At 37.1% G+C, this 19,656-nt stretch overlaps 1 protein-coding gene across 3 annotated transcripts in view; it reads right to left on the bottom strand.

The window, feature by feature from the left end:
* OSBPL3 (oxysterol binding protein like 3) overlaps nt 1-19,656 on the bottom strand; it is a 106,173-nt gene that overhangs the window by 29,947 nt on the left and 56,570 nt on the right. For all 3 annotated transcript variants that reach the window (XM_072412508.1, XM_072412510.1, XM_072412509.1), the window contains 8 exons: nt 18,682-18,798; nt 17,340-17,393; nt 16,175-16,288; nt 13,278-13,445; nt 8,689-8,785; nt 4,167-4,270; nt 3,144-3,236; nt 1,203-1,356 (listed from right to left, as the gene is read on the bottom strand). In XM_072412508.1, coding sequence (XP_072268609.1) covers nt 1,203-1,356; nt 3,144-3,236; nt 4,167-4,270; nt 8,689-8,785; nt 13,278-13,445; nt 16,175-16,288; nt 17,340-17,393; nt 18,682-18,798 — 901 coding nt within the window. The remainder of the gene's footprint in view (nt 1-1,202; nt 1,357-3,143; nt 3,237-4,166; nt 4,271-8,688; nt 8,786-13,277; nt 13,446-16,174; nt 16,289-17,339; nt 17,394-18,681; nt 18,799-19,656) is intronic.

Raw genomic sequence — 19,656 nt, 5'->3', positions numbered from 1 at the left:
AAAATGATTTCATGAAACTGTGTGAAACCATTTCTCACAGGGATAACTAAAGATAACTGAAGTCAAACTTTTTTTTATTGTAGATACAGTTTTTTTGACATCCATGTCTAATTTGAAACAGCAGCAGTGAAGTAATTCCCTGCTTGGTCAGCTATCAGTGGTACAATTACCTCAATGGAAGATTTTCCCTTTTTTTCTACTCTGGTGACAACAACATTTGGCTTTTCACTCTTTGAAGTTTTCACAAACATCAATACAAACTGGACATAGCTTCTAACCTCTCATCACTATCTAAAACTTAACAAACATAAAGTAAGTAACATAATAAGAACCTATACATAAGTGGCAATAGGCTGTGTTTCTCTGTAACCACCACATCAGTATTGCCTGTGGGTTCTACATGTATATACATATTTATACAGTGGGGCATTTACCATTCATTACAAAATTAATTCAGTGAAGACACAATAAAAGTTTCTAAGGAGATATCGGTACTGTTTACATGGGAGAAAGTCAATTTAAGTTCCAAAACTCTGAGTGGCATGTATATGTACACGTTGACTGACCACATCTAAAGATAAATGATGCATCTGAAAATTGGATTATGATGCATTCATTTTTAGGTAAAAATGTGATCTCTAATTAAATGCATCTTCCCATCTTCCTATCAGCGAAACACACACCTCTACAAGCACCGGACTATAATGCTAAAAATTTTGCATGATTATCTACCTCTGCAGCCTTTTGAAACACCCAGTAATCTCATATATTAGATACTCTAATGTTCAGATGCCTCATTTCCTTTTACAATCCAGTGTTCACTGGCTGAGCCATGCATTGTCATATGGAGACAGGGACCACATCTACCTCTATGTAGCACCCAGGAAGGAATTTTGGAGAAGACTGGCCACCAACCAGAAATAGGAGAAATTTGACAGCGCACTGCTTTAAATGAGAAGGCTTATTTTCACTTTCCCATTTGCATATTGTTTCATCTCAAAATAAGTTAATCTGGTACTGCTGTATCTAGTAGCATACGCAAAGCAGTAGAAACCCCAAGTACCCTTTAAAGATGGTCCTGATTGGAGCTACTTTTCCTCTAGTCTCTTTAGCTATGTGTTTGTATGGGTAATATTGGAAGACAGCATATCAAGTGTACATGTGCCCTTAGAATCCTAATTGAGGATTTGTTTGCTTCTTACCTTTGTGTGCAATATGACACAAGTCATCCTGCATTTTGGAGAAATTGGAATTGTCTGGGCCGTTGGAGTATTGCTTTTCCTCTGTGTAATCTATTGTGGATAAATTAGGGTTGGAAGCATGTAATCTTACATTCCCAGAAAATGTTGGCGGTACCTAAAATCATAAGGGGCTAGTTAAAATGCAAGCAGATATATACATACAATTTTCCACTGATTTACCAGAATAAGCAAAATAAACATTTATGAGCATGACTGTCAACCTGCATCGAAGCAAATGCATCTACAAAGTTATCACCTATTTCTAGGTTTCATCCTGTGGTAACATGGACAGATGTCTAGCAAATAACAGATACTAAGACATGTGCCTATCCTTGAAATCACTACAAGGTTGCTATAATTGAATGTGATGTCATAAAAATAGACCATATATAACACGTTGAATGACCTTTTGTGTACAATAACAAGTTCTTCATATTATCAAGAAGATCAGGATTGGGCTGTGCATGGGAATTCCTGATTAAGTACAAGTGTCTTCTATAACCTTAAAAAAAGATCCAAAGCAAAATAACTGTATATTAAAGATATTACTGTTTTCTAATTTGCAGGAAATCATGTGGACTTCCAAATAATTAGGTCTAACTACACTGTCATCCCTAAATGAACAATGAAATGAAAAAGTATGAAAACTGGTCTTTTCTAACTCTGTGAAACTGAACCTTTTCATCTTTACTTCGACATTGATGCTCTAAAAGTAGCCTGTGGTTAGGAGACAAACAATGGTAGCTTTAATCATACGAAACAAACTTTTTTCTTAACATGAACCAGACCTGGTGCAATGATCTAACCACATAACTGACGCACACTGTGCTGGTCTTCAAACTCTGTGTTTCAATAGAGTGAGGCCTAGGCTTTACATGGGACCTTGACATCTGTTCAGTTCAAGAATAAACATTTCCCCCTCTTGATGTTTTACTTTCTATTATACATGCAAATGGAGCACTACCGTGGGCAGCATAGGCCCAGGATTTGTAACCAAATGACAGGTTTGGGGTTTTTACATATAGAATAAAAAGGGGCATTAGCTTTGTGTGCTGGTTGTGTTTAGTGTTGGGCATTAGTCAAGGCCCTATGTATAACCTGAGCCAATGATTCAAGGGGCGTCCATAGATACTTTACTTTAATGACAACTTTCCAATTAAGAGTAGTGTGGGGGACAGGTAACCAGAGGCGTTTCTCTGTCATTCCAAAGACTGAAAACGGTAATTTATTTAGGGATTACTGGCATATTGTGTTAGCATGAATCTTTTATACACTTGCATGCATAGATTTAATCTTTGTTTACCATCGTTAAATTAGGAATGAATTTTGAACGTATTCGGAATTGAGATGGAAATTAGGACTAATTTAAATACAATTCTATTCTGCAATGTATTAGGAGATTAGGAATTTTGTTTCTTTTTCCTACACCCAACTAGTTAGGACAATTATAAAATTGTGTAGCAGTTTATCTGGTTTATCCTTTTTTTTTGGAAATGCCTACCATCTACAATTACATTCATAAAGGAAAAAACACCTAACTGGTCTACTGTACTACTTTACTATTTACTAAGAGGTTATGTAAATTTCTAATGTACTTCTAAAATATTGTTCTAAAATATACTGCTTGGGTGGTTAGTGTTCTCATCTTTAAAACCTTCTAAATCACAGACCTAGAATAAGCATGCAGTCAGCTACTACCCTGTTCTCTAGACTACTATGGTGTGGTGATGAAGTGGATTAGGGAAGGCATTCTGTCACAGGAGTTTGCTACAAGACATCATGGAGCAGCATATGCGCACACAGACACACACAACTAACATCTTGTTTCTGTGCTAAATCCCAAAGCAGTTATTCACAGCAGTTTTTAAACGTGTCATGTCAGAATATCTAGAAATCAATTACCTGCAGAGAACCTTTCGAATCTTTATTTAACCCCTTTGACCTCCATTTCTTTCTGTTGAGTTTTTCTTTTTTTGGACTTTCAAGAACACCAACCTTTGGGGAAAAAAACTGCATCAGTTATCACAGTAACACATACCATGGACTGTACATATGACAGGATGTAGATGTATTATAGGAGTTTACAGAGGTAAAACAACAATGCCGGAACACCCACAGTGTTTAATGCTAACCCCTTTTCTCCAAAAGCCTAAAATTTAATTTTAGACTAGATTTCTAGTCTAATTTTCTCTAGTTATCTAGTTTCTCTAGATGCATTTAAATTGTTAAAGTAATTTAGAGAGACAGAAAATGCCAAACAGGATACTGAATAGGAGATTCACTGGACAATTTATTTGAGGTGTTGGAGTTATAGTAGGGGGATCGTGCCATCACATCATCATGCCAGAACATTAAAGACCCGTAAGATGTCAAGAAATGATTTGGCCAACCAGGTTGTACCTGTAACTATTACAAGATTAACATTATATCAACACTGGATCACCACCATTGTATCACTTTGTTCATTATTCTCCCTATCAATGTTGCTGAGGTATTAGCAAAACTATTGAGAAAATAATGTGTAGCATATTTACCATAGAGTAAACTTTTTTTTGTAATTGTGAATTGTGGATATTACTGTCTTTACCTATTTATTACTGCCCTTGCACACATTACTCAACAGCCTATTTTTTGGGTGGAGGAGAAGGATATGTTTTAAATACATTCTTCTGTGTTCCTAAGAACTCCATATTTTAGGATTTTCCAGTTCCAATGTACAGTGTGGAATCACTTGGCTGGCACAGCAGGAAAGGATCAGTAAAAGTAAATCCAAAACTAAATAATTCAACCCCCCTTCCCCACACCCTTAATGAATACCGATTTTTAAAAAAAACTTGCCAACACCGCTACATGTATTGCATTAGTTCTTTTATTTTGTATTGATCTATTCACATAAAAATGTTAGGACCAGCAATCTTGGCATACCTGGATGGCATTTATTGCAGGGGCAGAGTACGTTCTGTGAAGAACCTCCATGTTTTGTAGCAGTTGACTCATTTCCACCAAATAATTCTGACACTGTGAAAGGTCTGTGGACACAAGATAATAAAAGGTTACAATTATGGTAATCCAACTGCCACAAAAAAATAACTCTTGTGGAACAGATATTGTTTCAATATTCAATTCTATACAACAATAAAGGTGAAGATATAAATACTCAAATTATTGCAGTATTGTATTCATTAATACACCAATAAATGTATTTTCTTTTTATACAAGCAGTGTTAGTAGCTAAAATTGAATAATCACACTCTTAAAGCTTACACTAGGAGAGTGAGAAGCCGAACAAGGAGCCAATTAGTTGTGTTGTATTGCAAAGCATAAAACGGTTGGGAAGGGGGTGACAGTTGAGCTCCTCATTTTGTAGCTTCTACAGTCACAGGCGTATGAAGAAGAGGCTTCTAATAATTTACACAACTGCAACTGAGACAAATCATGTCTCTTTCCTTCCTTGATGTGGCAGAGCTGAAATCCCTGAAATGAATGGGCATAAGTACAAAAATTTCAGCAGCTAAAACAATTTCCATAGTTGCTTAGAATTTGGGACAAAACTTTCCTACTCAAAACAATGAAGAAAACGTGGTAAGCTGCAAACCACCAACAATGTACAGCCAGGCAGTGTATCTCTAGCACAGACGTTGTTTAGTGTTTTCTGGGGGGTCTATTTATAAAGCAGTGAATTTGACATTCCGTAAAACATTCCCTGGTAGAGAATCAATTACTGCCATTGAAACCCAAAGGCCTGGAAGATTCTCCATCAGGGAATGTTTCATTAAATGGCAGGTTCACTACTTTATAAATAGACTCCCCTGGTGATTTGTTTGTTTATTTATTTCTTCAAACTTTAGCAGCAGTAGGAATAGACAGCTATCTAGTAGTAAGCAGCCATGCTGGATACCAAATAAAGGATAAATGGGAGAGAACAAAGAACAGCAACTAGCAGGGTTTTCTGTATATTGAAAAGCACATAGACCTTCCAAAGTAGATTTATTTCGGATTAGGAAAACCATTTGCTAAAAATTCTAACACATAATACCAATTACCACTGAGTAGATTTGGTTGGTTGATACCCACTACCTGTATGCATACCATGTATGCAGTGCTTACATGTCAGCTTTTACTGCAGCACATTATTAACCTTGGTTTAAAATATTAAAGAGATACTATTATGTTGTTTTTATTTTTTTTTTTAGAAAGTACACAATGTGCTAGTTATTGCAATGTGCACCTGAAAAAACTGAAGGATAAAAGTTTACTGATCACCAGAAACTTTTTTAAGCATCTATGCTGGGACTGGGTCTTTAAAACACCTACAATGGTTAGAGGAAAAAAAATACAAGCATGTCCCTTCAATAACTTGGAGCCCCAAATCCCAGGAGTCACCCACTTTCCTGGTGTGTCTAAGCTGCCTTCCACACTTTCCTATTGGATAACATGGCTGTTCATCATGGCGATCAGGCAATAAAAAAGTGCAGTAGGCAGCACAGAATTGGTTTCTACATTTCTGCAAATTGTTAAATGTTGCAAAGTATTATGTCCTAAAATTTGGTGTTTCAAAGGCCACTCAAGGTGACACTTCAGATGTTCTAACCAATATATGGACTGCAGAGATGAACTCACAAGAGAACCCTTTGGCCCCGATTTATTAAAACGCTCCAAGGCTGAAGAAGATTCACTTTCATCAGTGAAGCTGGGTGATCCAGCAAACTCGGAACGTATCTGGTCCAGGATTCAAAACATTTGCTAGCAAATACTAAATGACTTTAAAGAAATCCATTCCATGCTTGATTACACTGCATCACAAAAAATAAATAATTGTCTGCTCCTTGGTCTAATCCATGTGTCTTATACTCAATCAAGTGCGCTGAATCCAAATCTGAACTCCGATGCCTAGGACATCAGGATCTTAAGTTAATTATGTGTATAGACACGATTAGCTACATTCTCTTGTACCAGTGTCACTATGTAATCTCTATACATGACTAACTTTTGCCTCATAGTTCCATGACATTACAAAAACGTAGTTTTATGTTGCAACAACATACAATTACACATAATTGACCTGAGTCCTTGTTCAACACACATGTACACTTCAGAAGTGTTTCAAGGTACTTGCTTTTGCGTTTTTGGCTCTCCGCTGTCTCCCGTTGCAGAAACCAGTAGTAGTCACCCATCATGTTGGGGTTGAACTGGCCTTGATATGTTGTTTCCATAACAGAAATGTCCTGGTGGAACCTCTCCCCTTGTTCATCACTTACATCACCCAAATTTTGTGGGAAGAAGTCCAGATGGAAATGTAAGAAATTCATTTTAGGTGACATTCGGCAGCCAAGTTGATGGTATGCTGTTTGCATGTTGTTCATGAGTTCAGCATGGTTTTCAGCTCGCTGGTTGCCCAGAAAGTTTTGTGCAACTAGCACAAATGAATCCAAAGCAGCAAATTCAAGTTGGTTGAGTTTGTCTCTGAATGTGGCATCATGCATCACATTGTGGATTTGGGGACCAACAAAAAATGCCTGCTTTCAGTTTTAGCATCTTTTATAACTTTTCCAAACTTTCAGATAATGAAAACCCATACCATCACAATGGCAAAGTTTTTCATTAATCCAAGTTTAATATGAAGTGGCAGAAGGTAAACTTTCTGTGGACGAATGAGTGATTTATGCTTCACGTTGTACTGGCCAACAGTGTGTTCAGGTCTGGGTGGCCATTCTTTCACTTTGTAATGGTTGCTGTCATCACGACTGTTCCTCAGGCACAGAAAGCACATATATTTTTTATATATTTAAATTGCAGGCCAAGGAGTACCACCACCTTCAGGTCACAGCAAAAGTTCCACTTGTGTTTTCAATAGTTGAAATCAATTTCAACCTCCATGGATTCGTATGTCTCTTTCATTCCCTTAGCATGAGCATGAGGAACAGAAGGTTTTTCCGTTACCTTTTTTGCAGCAATACAGCTTTCAAACTTGCTTTGCTTGAGTCTATGAACAATCTCCACTGCTCTGGTATGTATTTGCAACCTGACTCCATCATCAGACCACTTACGTCAGTACAGAAGCAAATGTTGTTTTCCAGATTGTAATAACTTGCAAACTTTATGTGACAATCACGAAAGTGTGAAGTAGTTGTTCCTTTTTTGTAACAAATTCAACTCCTTTATTCTAGAGGCTAACAGTTCGGACTTCTCTTTTGACAAAGACAGATCCCTTACTAGATCATCTAAATCTGATTCACTCATAAAATGTGACTTACCCTCTTTAAATTGGGATTCATAACATTCATTAACATTGACATCATCCTCCTGTTGTTCATCCGACATGTCACTGTCAGTAACAATAGATGTGGGAGGGACTGGCACTGGATTCTCTGCATCATGTGGCACTGGCTTCAGAGCAGATTCACAATCAAGATAGATGATTTTTGACTTCGTATTCTTCGAAAACCCAGCAATTTTACTCATACAGAAGTAGCAGTCTAAGTGATGGTCTTTTGGCTCACGTCAAACCATAGGCACAGCAAAAGGCATTTTATTCCTTTTCCCCTTCAACCATTCAACCACCAGATATGAGGTGCCCAGGTTCATCCTGATCTCCAATTTCACATTCAAAGTAATACTTGTAAGCAAATCTCACTCTCTTGGTTAGGTTCTTGCGTTGATCACGAGGGATATATTTGCCACAAATGTAGCAAAAATTGTCCGGTTTATTACCATAGCTGCGCCTACTTATCTTTATCTCAAAACAGAATCACTATGGCCTAGCTGTACTATCCTATAAGATGGTTTCCTACTAGAGACAAGCCCTTGGTCCATCTCGCCTTATATACCTATTTCTGACGTCAGCTCACCGACTTGCCCAGACATGCTTAGCCGCTGCTGTAACATGCATGCCACCAGGGGACTTGATTCAGCTGAGGCAGCAGCAGGCATAGTGGTAGCTGCAACTGGTATAATGTTCCCATGTAAAAATACATTACCCAATTACCGACCATTTATAATGTAAATCACGTGTTATTCCCCCAGTAGCAAAATGGTTGTTGTGCAGTGTTGTTTACACCACTTCACTGATGAAAGTGAACACTCTCCAGTTCTCTTGTTTCTAATTTTTTTAAAAGGTACACTGTAACAAAGATAATAAAATATTCACTGTCAATAATATATTAAATTTAAATGGTAGTAAGTAATAAAGGTAGCTGTAAATACACAAGAATTTCAGTTATGACTGCACAAATATGGCCATCTCTGAAAATAAGGGGCAAAAACTATTCCACTGGAAAGTCTTTTACGGGGAACTGGCTAACAAAACTGATGTTCATCAAAGAGCTGAAGAAGGTATAATGCATTGCAAGCTAACAAAGTGAATAATATTCAAGCCACAATGTTGTATTAAAAATTCATAGCCTTTTATATCTAAGGCGCCATTTCTAGCCTCACAATACTTTGGTACCTTTAGCACATTTATCCATATCATCATTAGACTGGAGCCAGGCTGGGACTCGGCTGCCTGCCAGCTTCAATGAGTTCTGTCTGGTGAAGTGAGTTTCCTGTAGTAGAAAGCAAAATTTAAAAAAAAGTGTTGTTAGTGTAATGCATTCATTAGGCTTGATGAGAATACTAATTATAAAGAACGAATGTGTAACTTGCTTATATATGCAGAACATATAATAAAAGAACACTATATAAAATATTGATATGATTACTGCGATGAATATTAAAATTTAGAATAAAGTTCTGGATGATAAGGGACGACATAAATGTTGTGAAGATCTGCTGCAGTGCCTGATGTAAGCAGGAAGCAGTTTCATCACAAAAATTGCTGCCCTAATTTTTTTTTTTTTAAAGCAAATAGCAATGTTGAATATGTTATCCTAGCAGGGGTGTGTGTCTTTGTGAAGTTTTACTTGGCCATTCTTTATAAACTGAAACCGAGTCGCTGGATATACTACTTCATATTGGCTTCAGAAAACAGATTTGCCCAGATGGCCAAAGAAGGTGAACAGGCATAAAAATATTGCCACAAAAATTGCTAAGCGATAAAACTCATGGTTGGTCTACCAAAACTTTACCATTAACTATGAGCAGACTATGTCTTTATTCGAAAAAATGTGGCTGTTCCAGCTTAAAGACAGCAATGGATAATTTTATTACACTTCTGTTTTTCCAGTTTTTAAAAAGGTGTTGAGTTGTCTTGCGTGCAATGCACAGCTGTAATCTGGAATTATATGTTGTCTATAGAATAGACACATCACTGGTGGAGCTAGAGCCAAAAACACATCCATCACTGCCTGTGCACAGACCTCCTCTCATGAGCCAATCAATCAACAGTAAAAGCAGCTATGCAGGAGGGCACCAGTGATGTGATTTAGAACAACTATGTGCATGAAACAAGAAGAAATCTATTACAGACTGAAATCTAAGAGAATAAACATGCCAACAGAAAATAAAAAGCTCATCACTCAAAGTAGTTTATAATGGAGGATTACTGTGCATATATTTGTCTATGCAGCCTAACAGTCTCTCTGAAAATCCTTTGTGAAAAGGCGAATTGGTTAAGATAGATATTTCAATTTACACCCTATACCTGAAAGTTGTGACAATGAAGGATAACCAGCACATTGGTTGGAGGAACTCCTAGTCTATAACCAGCACATTTATTAGATCATTCCTGTGTACTCTGTTCATGTTAGCATGTTTGTGGCAGAGGCTTGTTGAAAAACGAAGTTAGGTAAAGACGAGATGAGAGAGGGACAGCTGCAAATTGAAATGGGAGTTGTTTGTGAAGCCAATTTTCTTTTTCTTTTTGCTGGTATGGTATTTTGCAATCCTGTGGAAGGTTTACAAATTTTACCTACTTTTGGAACCCTGGCCATCCTTACCTTTCACCCTTTTGGGCTCTGCGCCAGTTTTTAGTTCTTTCAATCTACTCCTGAAGAAGTGGACTAGCTCCACGAAACGTGTCGAGCAAGTTGAAAGGATTGAGACTGTTTTAACTAAAATATTTTTATTGTCGAAAAAATTGTTTGTAAAAAAACATTTACTATGTTTTCTAAGAATGATATATGGAGAATTATTGCCTTTAAATTCCCTTTTTTCTCTGTGGACAAACAAATTTTCTAGAAATATGGTTATACATGGAATGCGGGAATAGTTTAAAATAATTACTTGGATATCTTATTAGGTATACCCTATACCTGATCTCTTAATTGTGCTTAACCATGTTAGCATTTTAACACGTGCCTGATTCCTCACAGTCCTGCCCCTCTCTAGCAATGTGTTTACTGCTGTGCACAGGATACCAGACATCTGATATTAGGACAGATTCAGGTCCATGTGCTTTTTGAAAATAAAAATATACACACAAAATGTATTCGGTGTAAAAAGGATTTGTAACTCTGCCCAGCCATTTTTGCGATTCATACGCTTCTGCAAAAAAGCACAGCCCCAACCACCGAGTTAAAAGTTGGTAATCACCTTCCTGAATGCAGCCTGTTGTAAAATTGGGAAGCAGCAACACATTGACCAGTCAACATCTATGCTCACTCTGTTCTCTCTTCTTCTTGCCTTGTCAGCACATGCGAATTCCACAAAGCCTGATAAGCTCCTATTACTGCACTTTCCTCAACCAGTCTGACTGCTGCTGTGCAAAGGATGATAGTAGGATAACTTAAAGAGAAAAGGCACATATGCTATGTACATAAAAAAAATGTATTTAAAGCTAAGCTGTAGGCTTTATAATACACTAATAAAATTATATTATAAAATTATATTATAAAATTATAGTATTATACCTTCTCCACCAATTTGTGCATCAACACCTCTAAAGATTAAATGGACTGATGATGATTGATCACTACTAGCTCACAATGTATTGTAGAGTGTAGCAAGGGGCAGGCAGGTAAAGTATACTATACTTGGCCAAACTCCTATTTCACCTTCCCTATACCTGTGGCAACAATACAATTCCCAAAGACTCTTCTTCTATTCCCAAGAGAGGACATCAGTAAATTATGTGTAAAGAGAAAAGTTATAAGGGTTAAAATCCTTCCCGTTATATTGAAAACAAAAAATCTCTTGTGATTAACTAGCAGCATATTTGTGATTTTTCTACCTTCAGCATGAGTGCAGCAAAAGTAAAATTTACAAGCCCATATAATGTATGTATCAACAGAAATATGTGGGGCATATATGGTTACAGCCTGGTAAAAACATTTTAGTGTACAGTGGGCTCAAAACAGAACATACACGTTCAGACAGTAAGGGCACTGCAATTTTAGGGGGGTGTTCAGCTCGCAAAGCATGCAAGGTTTAGATATTGCTCATTGAATTTTTTATAGAATCACAAAACGTAAACAAATCACTGGGAAAACTGGATTTTAAGTGCAGTGGTGCAGAGGAAATAAAGATCGATGACATCTGTTAGCATTTATTGATTAAGACTCAAAATTGAAAGCCCAATGGGACAAAGCAAAGAGATTTATAGTCTACCATCAATGCAGAGCTCTCACAAGTTTATAAATAAATACAAAACCTTCAAACAGTCCCCAGCTACATGAGACCCTCCAGTCTGCAGATACCAATTGAAGCAACATGCTCCAGGTGGGGGGGGAGTTGATGGTCTTAGCAAACAACAAAATGTTCTTCATTTTTTAGTTGGAACTTCATAGTTGGGCTTCTCCTTAACGTGAGTGCGTGCGTGTGTGTGTGTAGGAAGCAGTATAATGTATGGATTGGTAAAATTGCATTCCACATTGCAACCTACTACAGGCTGCTAGTCTGATATGTCCCTGCTGAGAGCTAATATCACACATAGCAAGTAGGGCTGTGCATACAGCATGCCAACCAGGTTGACAACAGGACTACAGATATGCCTTGCATTGGCATGGCATTCAGTAGCTCTAATTAGGATCTGGGGGAAACAAACCTACTGCAACAGCAGAGAACTTCTTGCATGCGTGGCGTGGTCAGAATGTTGGAGAAAAACCCATGTGCTGACAGGATTATTGGATATTTTCACATAATTATCAGACATGTCCTAAATACTAAGATACATAAATAAGGGAATGAGTGCATTTGGTGAATTTAATTTTTAAAAAGGTTACAACATTTTTTAAAAAAAAGCACAAAAAAGTTTACCTTTATATGTAAGCTACTTCTCTATTTAATCCATATTGTAATGGAGATGAACAAAGACAAACATGTTTCAAGTCTAGGCTGTATGACAACCATAGCTCACGAAGTTGGTAAGGTGTAGGCAAGAAAGGACAGCATGTGTGTTATTGGTGGGATAACCTGGTAAAAATTAGGCCCAAAAAAGAAAAAATGAAAATTTTCTAAAAAAACACAAAAGTTTCAATTAACCTTTTGTAATTGTTTTACCTTACTTACTTATTTAGTTTAACAAGTTGTAAGCTCTTCGGGGCAGGGTCCTCTCCTCCTCTTGTGTCACTGTCTGTATCGGTCTGTCATTTGAACCCCCCATTTATTTGTACAGCGCTGCGTAATATGTTGCCACTATACAAATCCATCTTATTAATAATAATTTAATTGGAGACTGCTGAGAGCTTAATGTACTCCCCTGCTCATCTGACATAGCCTGGGCCTGAAGAGTCAAAAGATCCACATCTAGCGAGCCCATGACCTCAATGAATTTGTTACCATCTTATAAACAAACATTCTGCCCACTGCCGCATCAAGAATTTAATATGACTCAGAGCTCAGTGAGAGATCTGCTATCCAGGAGTTTATTATTGTGAAGCTGTAACATTTGTATTTGCAGTATCACCACACAGGTTCAATTTGCAATATTTCTAAGTTTAAACAAAACCTAGGAACACTGTGCACAAAGGAGCACTCTCTACAGCAAAAACAAAACATCTTAACACAATGGATGCGGATAAAAAAAAAATCTACATTTTTACATTGGGTTTGAATAAACTTTGATGCAACAAATGTTATATGCAATTTTTTACAGAACCCGTATTTGTACTTCATACACCTTTGTTTGGAAGCAGCAGCCATCTCTATCTTTATATATACCTGTGGAGTTGATGTTGGATCTAAACTAGAAGCAGACTCGGTGGTTGACAGCATAGGGAAGAACTGAGAATTCAGATCATGTGGGAACACTGATATTTCATTCTGACGGAACAGACGATGGTCACGGAGCTTTGCTACCCAATCTTCAAACACCTCTGGAGATTTAACCTAAAAAACAAGCATATGCAAGTCAAATTTCTACATTGGTAAATGTTTTCACACCTCAACTCATTTTAAAGTGTGATTTGAAAATGCTGAAAGCTGAACTCCAAACCAAAAAAAAACTCAAATAAATGTAGCTCTGCAATCATGATTTTAGTGATTAGAATTACATAGATTTTAGAATTACCATGGATTGCCCAGAAAAAGTGTTAGATCATGGCTGTCCAACTTTGGTCCACGAGGGCCAGGAAATTTTACAGACAGCATTACACTTAGTAGGGTATAGATTACATAAGAATCAAAAATTTACTCAGTTTTCATGGTAATTTGGTCTGTGTGTCTTTAAAGACTGAAGTGGAACAGCCCAACATTAGATGTTTCCTGTAACACTCCTACTTAATACCCTCCTCATTTCTGGACTAATGCAGTACTAACATCATCATGCCCTCTCCAGATCCACAGGGACCTTGGTCCACCCCTCAGATCTATTTCCTGTCTTATTTGCCATTCAAAACAAGGTGATATACAGTATGCAATAGGCTTTACCCACAGGTTCCTGGGAATTATACAAACACAGAGCCTGCTATTTACATCACTACTATTACATGCACTTTCATTTACTTATTTCTGTCTCCACACAAGGCAAGGGAATGCTAATGCAGCTTGAAGGAACTAGATGTGGCTTAGAAAGAAGTCAGAATGAGGTCCAGAGCACCTATTTAGGAGCTCAGAAGTATCTTCAATGGATTTCAAATGCAAGCTGAATGACCTAACTGCACATTACTCTTTCCCTGTGACACAAGCATGCACACAAAATGTTGCAAGTAAAGCCCAAGTCTTACAGCTCATTTTATTTAGAAAGCACCCACAGTATCCATAATAAAGCCTATAGACTGCACAGAAGGACCTTTGCTCTGTTTGTAGAAGTAATGGTCTCTCTGCAGAAGTATCTGTCATCTGCAAATTAGAAGAATCGCTGAGTGGATATCAACCTACCTGGTTAAAAAAAAACATCACTTTGCAATGTTTTTTAGCATATGAATTCTTTTTAAATACACAAAATTTAACCTAGGATTTACAGAATGCCATTTACTAAACAAATAATACCTCCACTTTGCAAGTGCACAAAAACTATTAGCAGACCAATGAGGTTATCCTTGCACTTATTCAGCTGTTCACTTTCATGACTCCATATACTTGGTCTGATTGGCTCCCAGTGACCGGAACAAAAAGCATATTTTATGCATAAAATAAGCCACCCGAAAAAAATCCACATTTACTTAAACCTGATCTCCCCTGAAAAGATTTTAAACATACATATAAAAAAGAGCAACACATCTTTTAGCTCTAACTTTCTGGATGCCATCTGGGTGGATTTGCTGAAGGGTAATCATGGAGACTAACTTGCTGTTTGTCCACCTGCTCACATATATGATTGGAGTAAATTCATCAATGTGTGTTCTAGCTGAGAAAAACCCGAGAATTGAATCACCCACAATTGTGTGCACACCATCATCTGTCAGATGGCAGATGCCAAACAGACATGCTGTGACTATACGAAAATCTTAAATGTCAGTTAAACACAGCGTGAGTTTGATGAAAGATGAATTAATCTAGAGGAAGATGTTTTTTCATACTCTGGAATAAAAGAATGGATGCAATCATTCATTCTAAACTCTCACACTGGCTAAGCTAGCCAAACAATATCTAATTCTCTTTAGTGATGATTACAATATTGCTAGAAATACTTAGTATCCTGTGGTCTGAAAATCAATGGGTAAAGACATCTGCAAACAACTAGCACCCACTTAACAGCTTTATACTATCTAGTGTTTCTAATTGCTTAAATCATGATGCATTGGTGGAAAACCTGCAAAGTATATAGCCCATATGACCATCAGTAAAAGCATCAGCCTTTCCAGAGCATTACTGTAGGATTAACAAGACACCTATCAACCCAGACATTTACTGTGACTCCATCCAAGGAATCCAATGGCACTTCTAGTCTAAAACTAGTGCTAACATAAATCAAAGCCCAAACACCCAAAAATTTTACAGTATATTGCAGATTACCAGTCTTAAGATAAGGTGCCAGCATTACATTTTCTTTTTATTTTCAGGGTTTATTTTCACCTGGTAATCCCTAAAAAACAACACTTTGGGCCTGATTTGTTTAAGCTCCCCAAGTCTGGAGAAGATACACTTTCATCAGTGTACCTGGGTGATTCAGCAAACCTGGAATGGGTCTGGTCTGGGATTGAAAACATTTGGTTACAAATAGCAAATGACTTTTAAATCACCCAGGTTCACTGATGAAAGTGTATCTTCTCCAGCCGTGGAGATCTTTAATAAATCAGGCCCTTTCTGTCTCTGGGTCTCTAAAGCAGAGTAGAGTGTAGGCACCCAGTCTGGACTTTTAATAGGTCTACCTTTGTTCATCTACAGTACATAGGGACTGATGAGATTGGCAGTTTACACAAAAAAAGATGATATTGTTTCATGTTTCCAGGAAAACCCACAGGAAGTGATAAAGACAACATATATTTCTTATCTTATGCGTGCTTTATGTGCTTGGCAAAAGTATTCCTAAATTGAAAAGAGAAAACGTATGCAGCCGTCACATCTTAAGACTGGTAAAATTACATTTTTGTTCTTGGGTTTGGGTATGTATCATATGACAAAAATGTGCACTTAAGTAAAAAAGCATTTTTACAGGAATTAGCCGTTACACTCACCTTCAGGTGGTATATATGTTCTTCTGTATCCAAATCAATGCACTTGGTTGATTTTTTAACGGACATAACAGAAAGCCCCACATCAATGCGGCCATGCAGCTTCCCTTTCTCGATCTATGTTATCAGATAAAAAGACATACATGGAATAAACAATAAAAACAGACTATGTGAACTTGCAGAAGTTTAAACTGCATTAAGGATCGGGCACATTTCCCTTTTCTGCCGTTTCATTCACAGTTGGGAATAAAGAAAGGAAACCCTATGCAAGCTGCAAGTCAACCATAGCTGAAGCTTACAAAGGGCTGAGGTTCTCTCCACCCCATGTAACTTAGCAGTCAAATGACAAACACCAACACTGTCTACATAGGAGGAGGGGGAATGAGTGAGTTACATGTAGTACCAGGTATTTCTCTTTGTGGATGGAGTGGTGGAAATGTGAGAATAAACTGCTATGAGGGTAAGAAAATTAAAATATGCCCCCCTTTATCTAATATACTATAGGAAAAAAACTACCTCTTCATCATTCACTGCACTGCAAAGGCATTGTTCTACAAACAGCAGCACAGCTGACATCCTCTCTACTACTCAGCATGTGCTCATAACACCTATGGAGTACAATGGTCTGCCTTTTAACTTGCATGAAGCAGACTGGTGAGCAAATCTGTTCACATGATGAACATTGATAGAAAAGAATACTGTTTAACCAGGGAAGTTGAAAAGCATGGCCTGGCCTCCCTCCTCAATTTATTAAAATGTATGCCGTTTGCAGGCCCAAATCAACTACTCTAAGGATTGACACTGCCATGAATTGTTAGGCCTCAGGGTAGCCTAATTGTGTCCCCACCATCCTTGAATGTTTATAGCCACTGTTAAAGGAAATCAGTAAATAAACATGCAGCCTGCTATTGTTGGTGTTAGTTGCCTGGCTCTGGTACAAACTCTTTGGTTTCACTAGACAAATCTAAGAATAAGGAATTACTCTTTCTGACTTATCTCATATTTCTTTTATTTTCAACATATTTGTTTTAGTTCAGTTACTGAAATGTATTCAAACCACACCCAGGCAACTACACAGGTTAACAATCATGGATGGTAAACCCAATCTAAGTATTTTATAATAGCTGCAACGGCATCTTCCTGCTACAAAGAAAACAACCTAATTTACCTCGTTTGGTCCTTTTGCATACTTCAGGATTCCCTTGTGCAGGTAGAAATATCTCTAAACAATAAAAAGAAAATCATGAAAACAAAGTAAAGAATATACTTTTCAGAAAGCCATCTAAGGCCTTTTGTGCAACCAATTATGTATACAATATTATGTATACAATTTAATTTTGTGGTATTTGGCTGTCATCTCAAAAACAGAGACAGGACTATAACTGCAGCATGAAACAGAATACATTTTGGCAAGAAACATTCACTTTGATTTCATCCTGGCTAATGAGCTCTGTAGCTGAAGAAGCACATTTACATAGAATATATGAATTTCAAGGCAATGCAGAACAAAGATTTCATAATTCACCAGGCACTTGAGCAGTTAATGACATTCCTAACCATCAAGTTACTTGATTTATTAAGCCCTTGCTTTTGCTTTAAAGCAGCTGCAGACTGCTATTCCATATACAGTCTAGATTGCTAAGTGAAAAGACAATTGGAAGATTAAAAAGAGATTTTACAGTCCAAGCTTGCAATACTTTTGGTATGTTTCTTTGTCAATGTCTCTTCATAGATATTAGCCTGCATAAGTCTATGAGAATTAGTATGCACACGCGGTCAGCACTGGAGAACATTTCTGGCACAAAGATTTAAGTAACAGAGGAGGCAAAAAATTAGGCACCAAGATGGGTTTTTTGGTAAGGGAATGTGTTTTGCTAAAGTGAGTCAAAGGGACTTAGCAAATGTATGTCTGGTTTGTTTTGGATAGAAAGGCAATTTGTTGGAAAACCAGTCAAGAATTTACAGCTACTTGGTCCACCATTGTTGAGCAGAACCCTCACATTATATGGAAATTTGTTTTCTTTTTCAGACAGCCTTCTTAGAAATGACCTTTTTTTAAACAGCCTTCACAGGAGTGTTTTTCCTTATTTCTGCAAAATTAGCCTACATAAGATAGGTGACCATTATGCCAGCCATTTTTCTTGGCTATCAGCCATTTGTAACCCTTTTTTGTGGTTTAATTTCTACAGACAGCGATGTAGTTATGTTACTGCTCAATCTAGTAGGAGGGCATAGGCAACTCAACCTCTTTGTTTGTCTCTTCTGGTCTTTCAGACATCAAATCTACCTACAATTCCACACACTTATAACTACTGAGAGAAATGAAGCTTTGGGTGTTTCATTGATCTCTCCTCACACTGCCCAAATAAAAAAATCTAATTCAGAAAAAGAGTGAAAAGTGTACTAATACTACCCAGGAGTTTTGATATAAGGATAAATTATACCGTTTATTAAAACACAAACTATATTAGCAGTGCAAACCCTTAAACGGGATAAAGGAATACACATACTTTGTGCCAGCCTTTGAGAGGCCATTTCCTTCTCTTAAGCAAAAAGCCTTCTTGCTTCTGTGGTTCCTGGGTGCAGCTATTGTTTCCCCGCAGACCTTCTACAACCTCCCAGCTATCCTAAAAGAAAGAAATAAAACATCAGTCTAATGATTAAATATTGTAATTTCATATCTTTCAAAAATTGTAATTTCATATCTTTCAAAAAATTGTGATCCTGTATGACTTAATGTCATATGCAAAAATAATATTAGGTTTTAAAATACTCAGACACATACCAGGCCTACTTGTTCTCTAAAGAGAGAGAAGGCAGGATGTCATAATATCCAGGGGCAGCCAAACACAACAGCATAGGCTGCAGTTTATACATATATAGGAAAAATCCACATTTTTACACAGAGTATTTATAGTCGTTTCAAAACGGTTTTATGGCAGGAGAGCAGGAACTATATACATACAACATCCTTCATGATTAGGTACTGTTGGATGGAAAATAATAAGAATAATTATGACTTTCCTTTAGTAAGTAAATTAATCAAATCATAAAATGATTGAGATCACTTAGGTCATCGCCAGCTACATTATTTTTTTTCACTTGTCAAATTCACACAAAATGCCCATTGATTTGTGATCCAATGTTCTGAGAGGTTGCTCCATTTATCAAAAGCCCATCAGTGTGTACCAGGTTAATAAAAACAAGCAGTGATTTAGTATAGTAGGCAGTCATATTTATGAAATGCTTCTCTTACATCATACAAGTAAGAATCAAGCACAGGACATGTTGCCAGCCTGCTGTACAAAATGATTTAAGTTTAAATAATGATTTTGATTAGTGACTTTCCATCAAGAATAAAGACAAAACCAAAAGCACACATTTTTATGGATCTTCTTTTGAGATGCAGGTAGGCTAGAGTAGTAAAATGACACATTTACCCATCTTCCACCAAGTTGACCTACAATCTATACATATTAAAACGT

The sequence above is a fragment of the Pyxicephalus adspersus genome, chromosome 5 (assembly GCF_032062135.1).
Source record: "Pyxicephalus adspersus chromosome 5, UCB_Pads_2.0, whole genome shotgun sequence".
Classification (NCBI taxonomy): domain Eukaryota; kingdom Metazoa; phylum Chordata; class Amphibia; order Anura; family Pyxicephalidae; genus Pyxicephalus; species Pyxicephalus adspersus.
The sequence above is the reverse complement of the archived record's forward strand: the minus strand, read 5'-3'. Positions and strand labels throughout refer to the sequence as shown.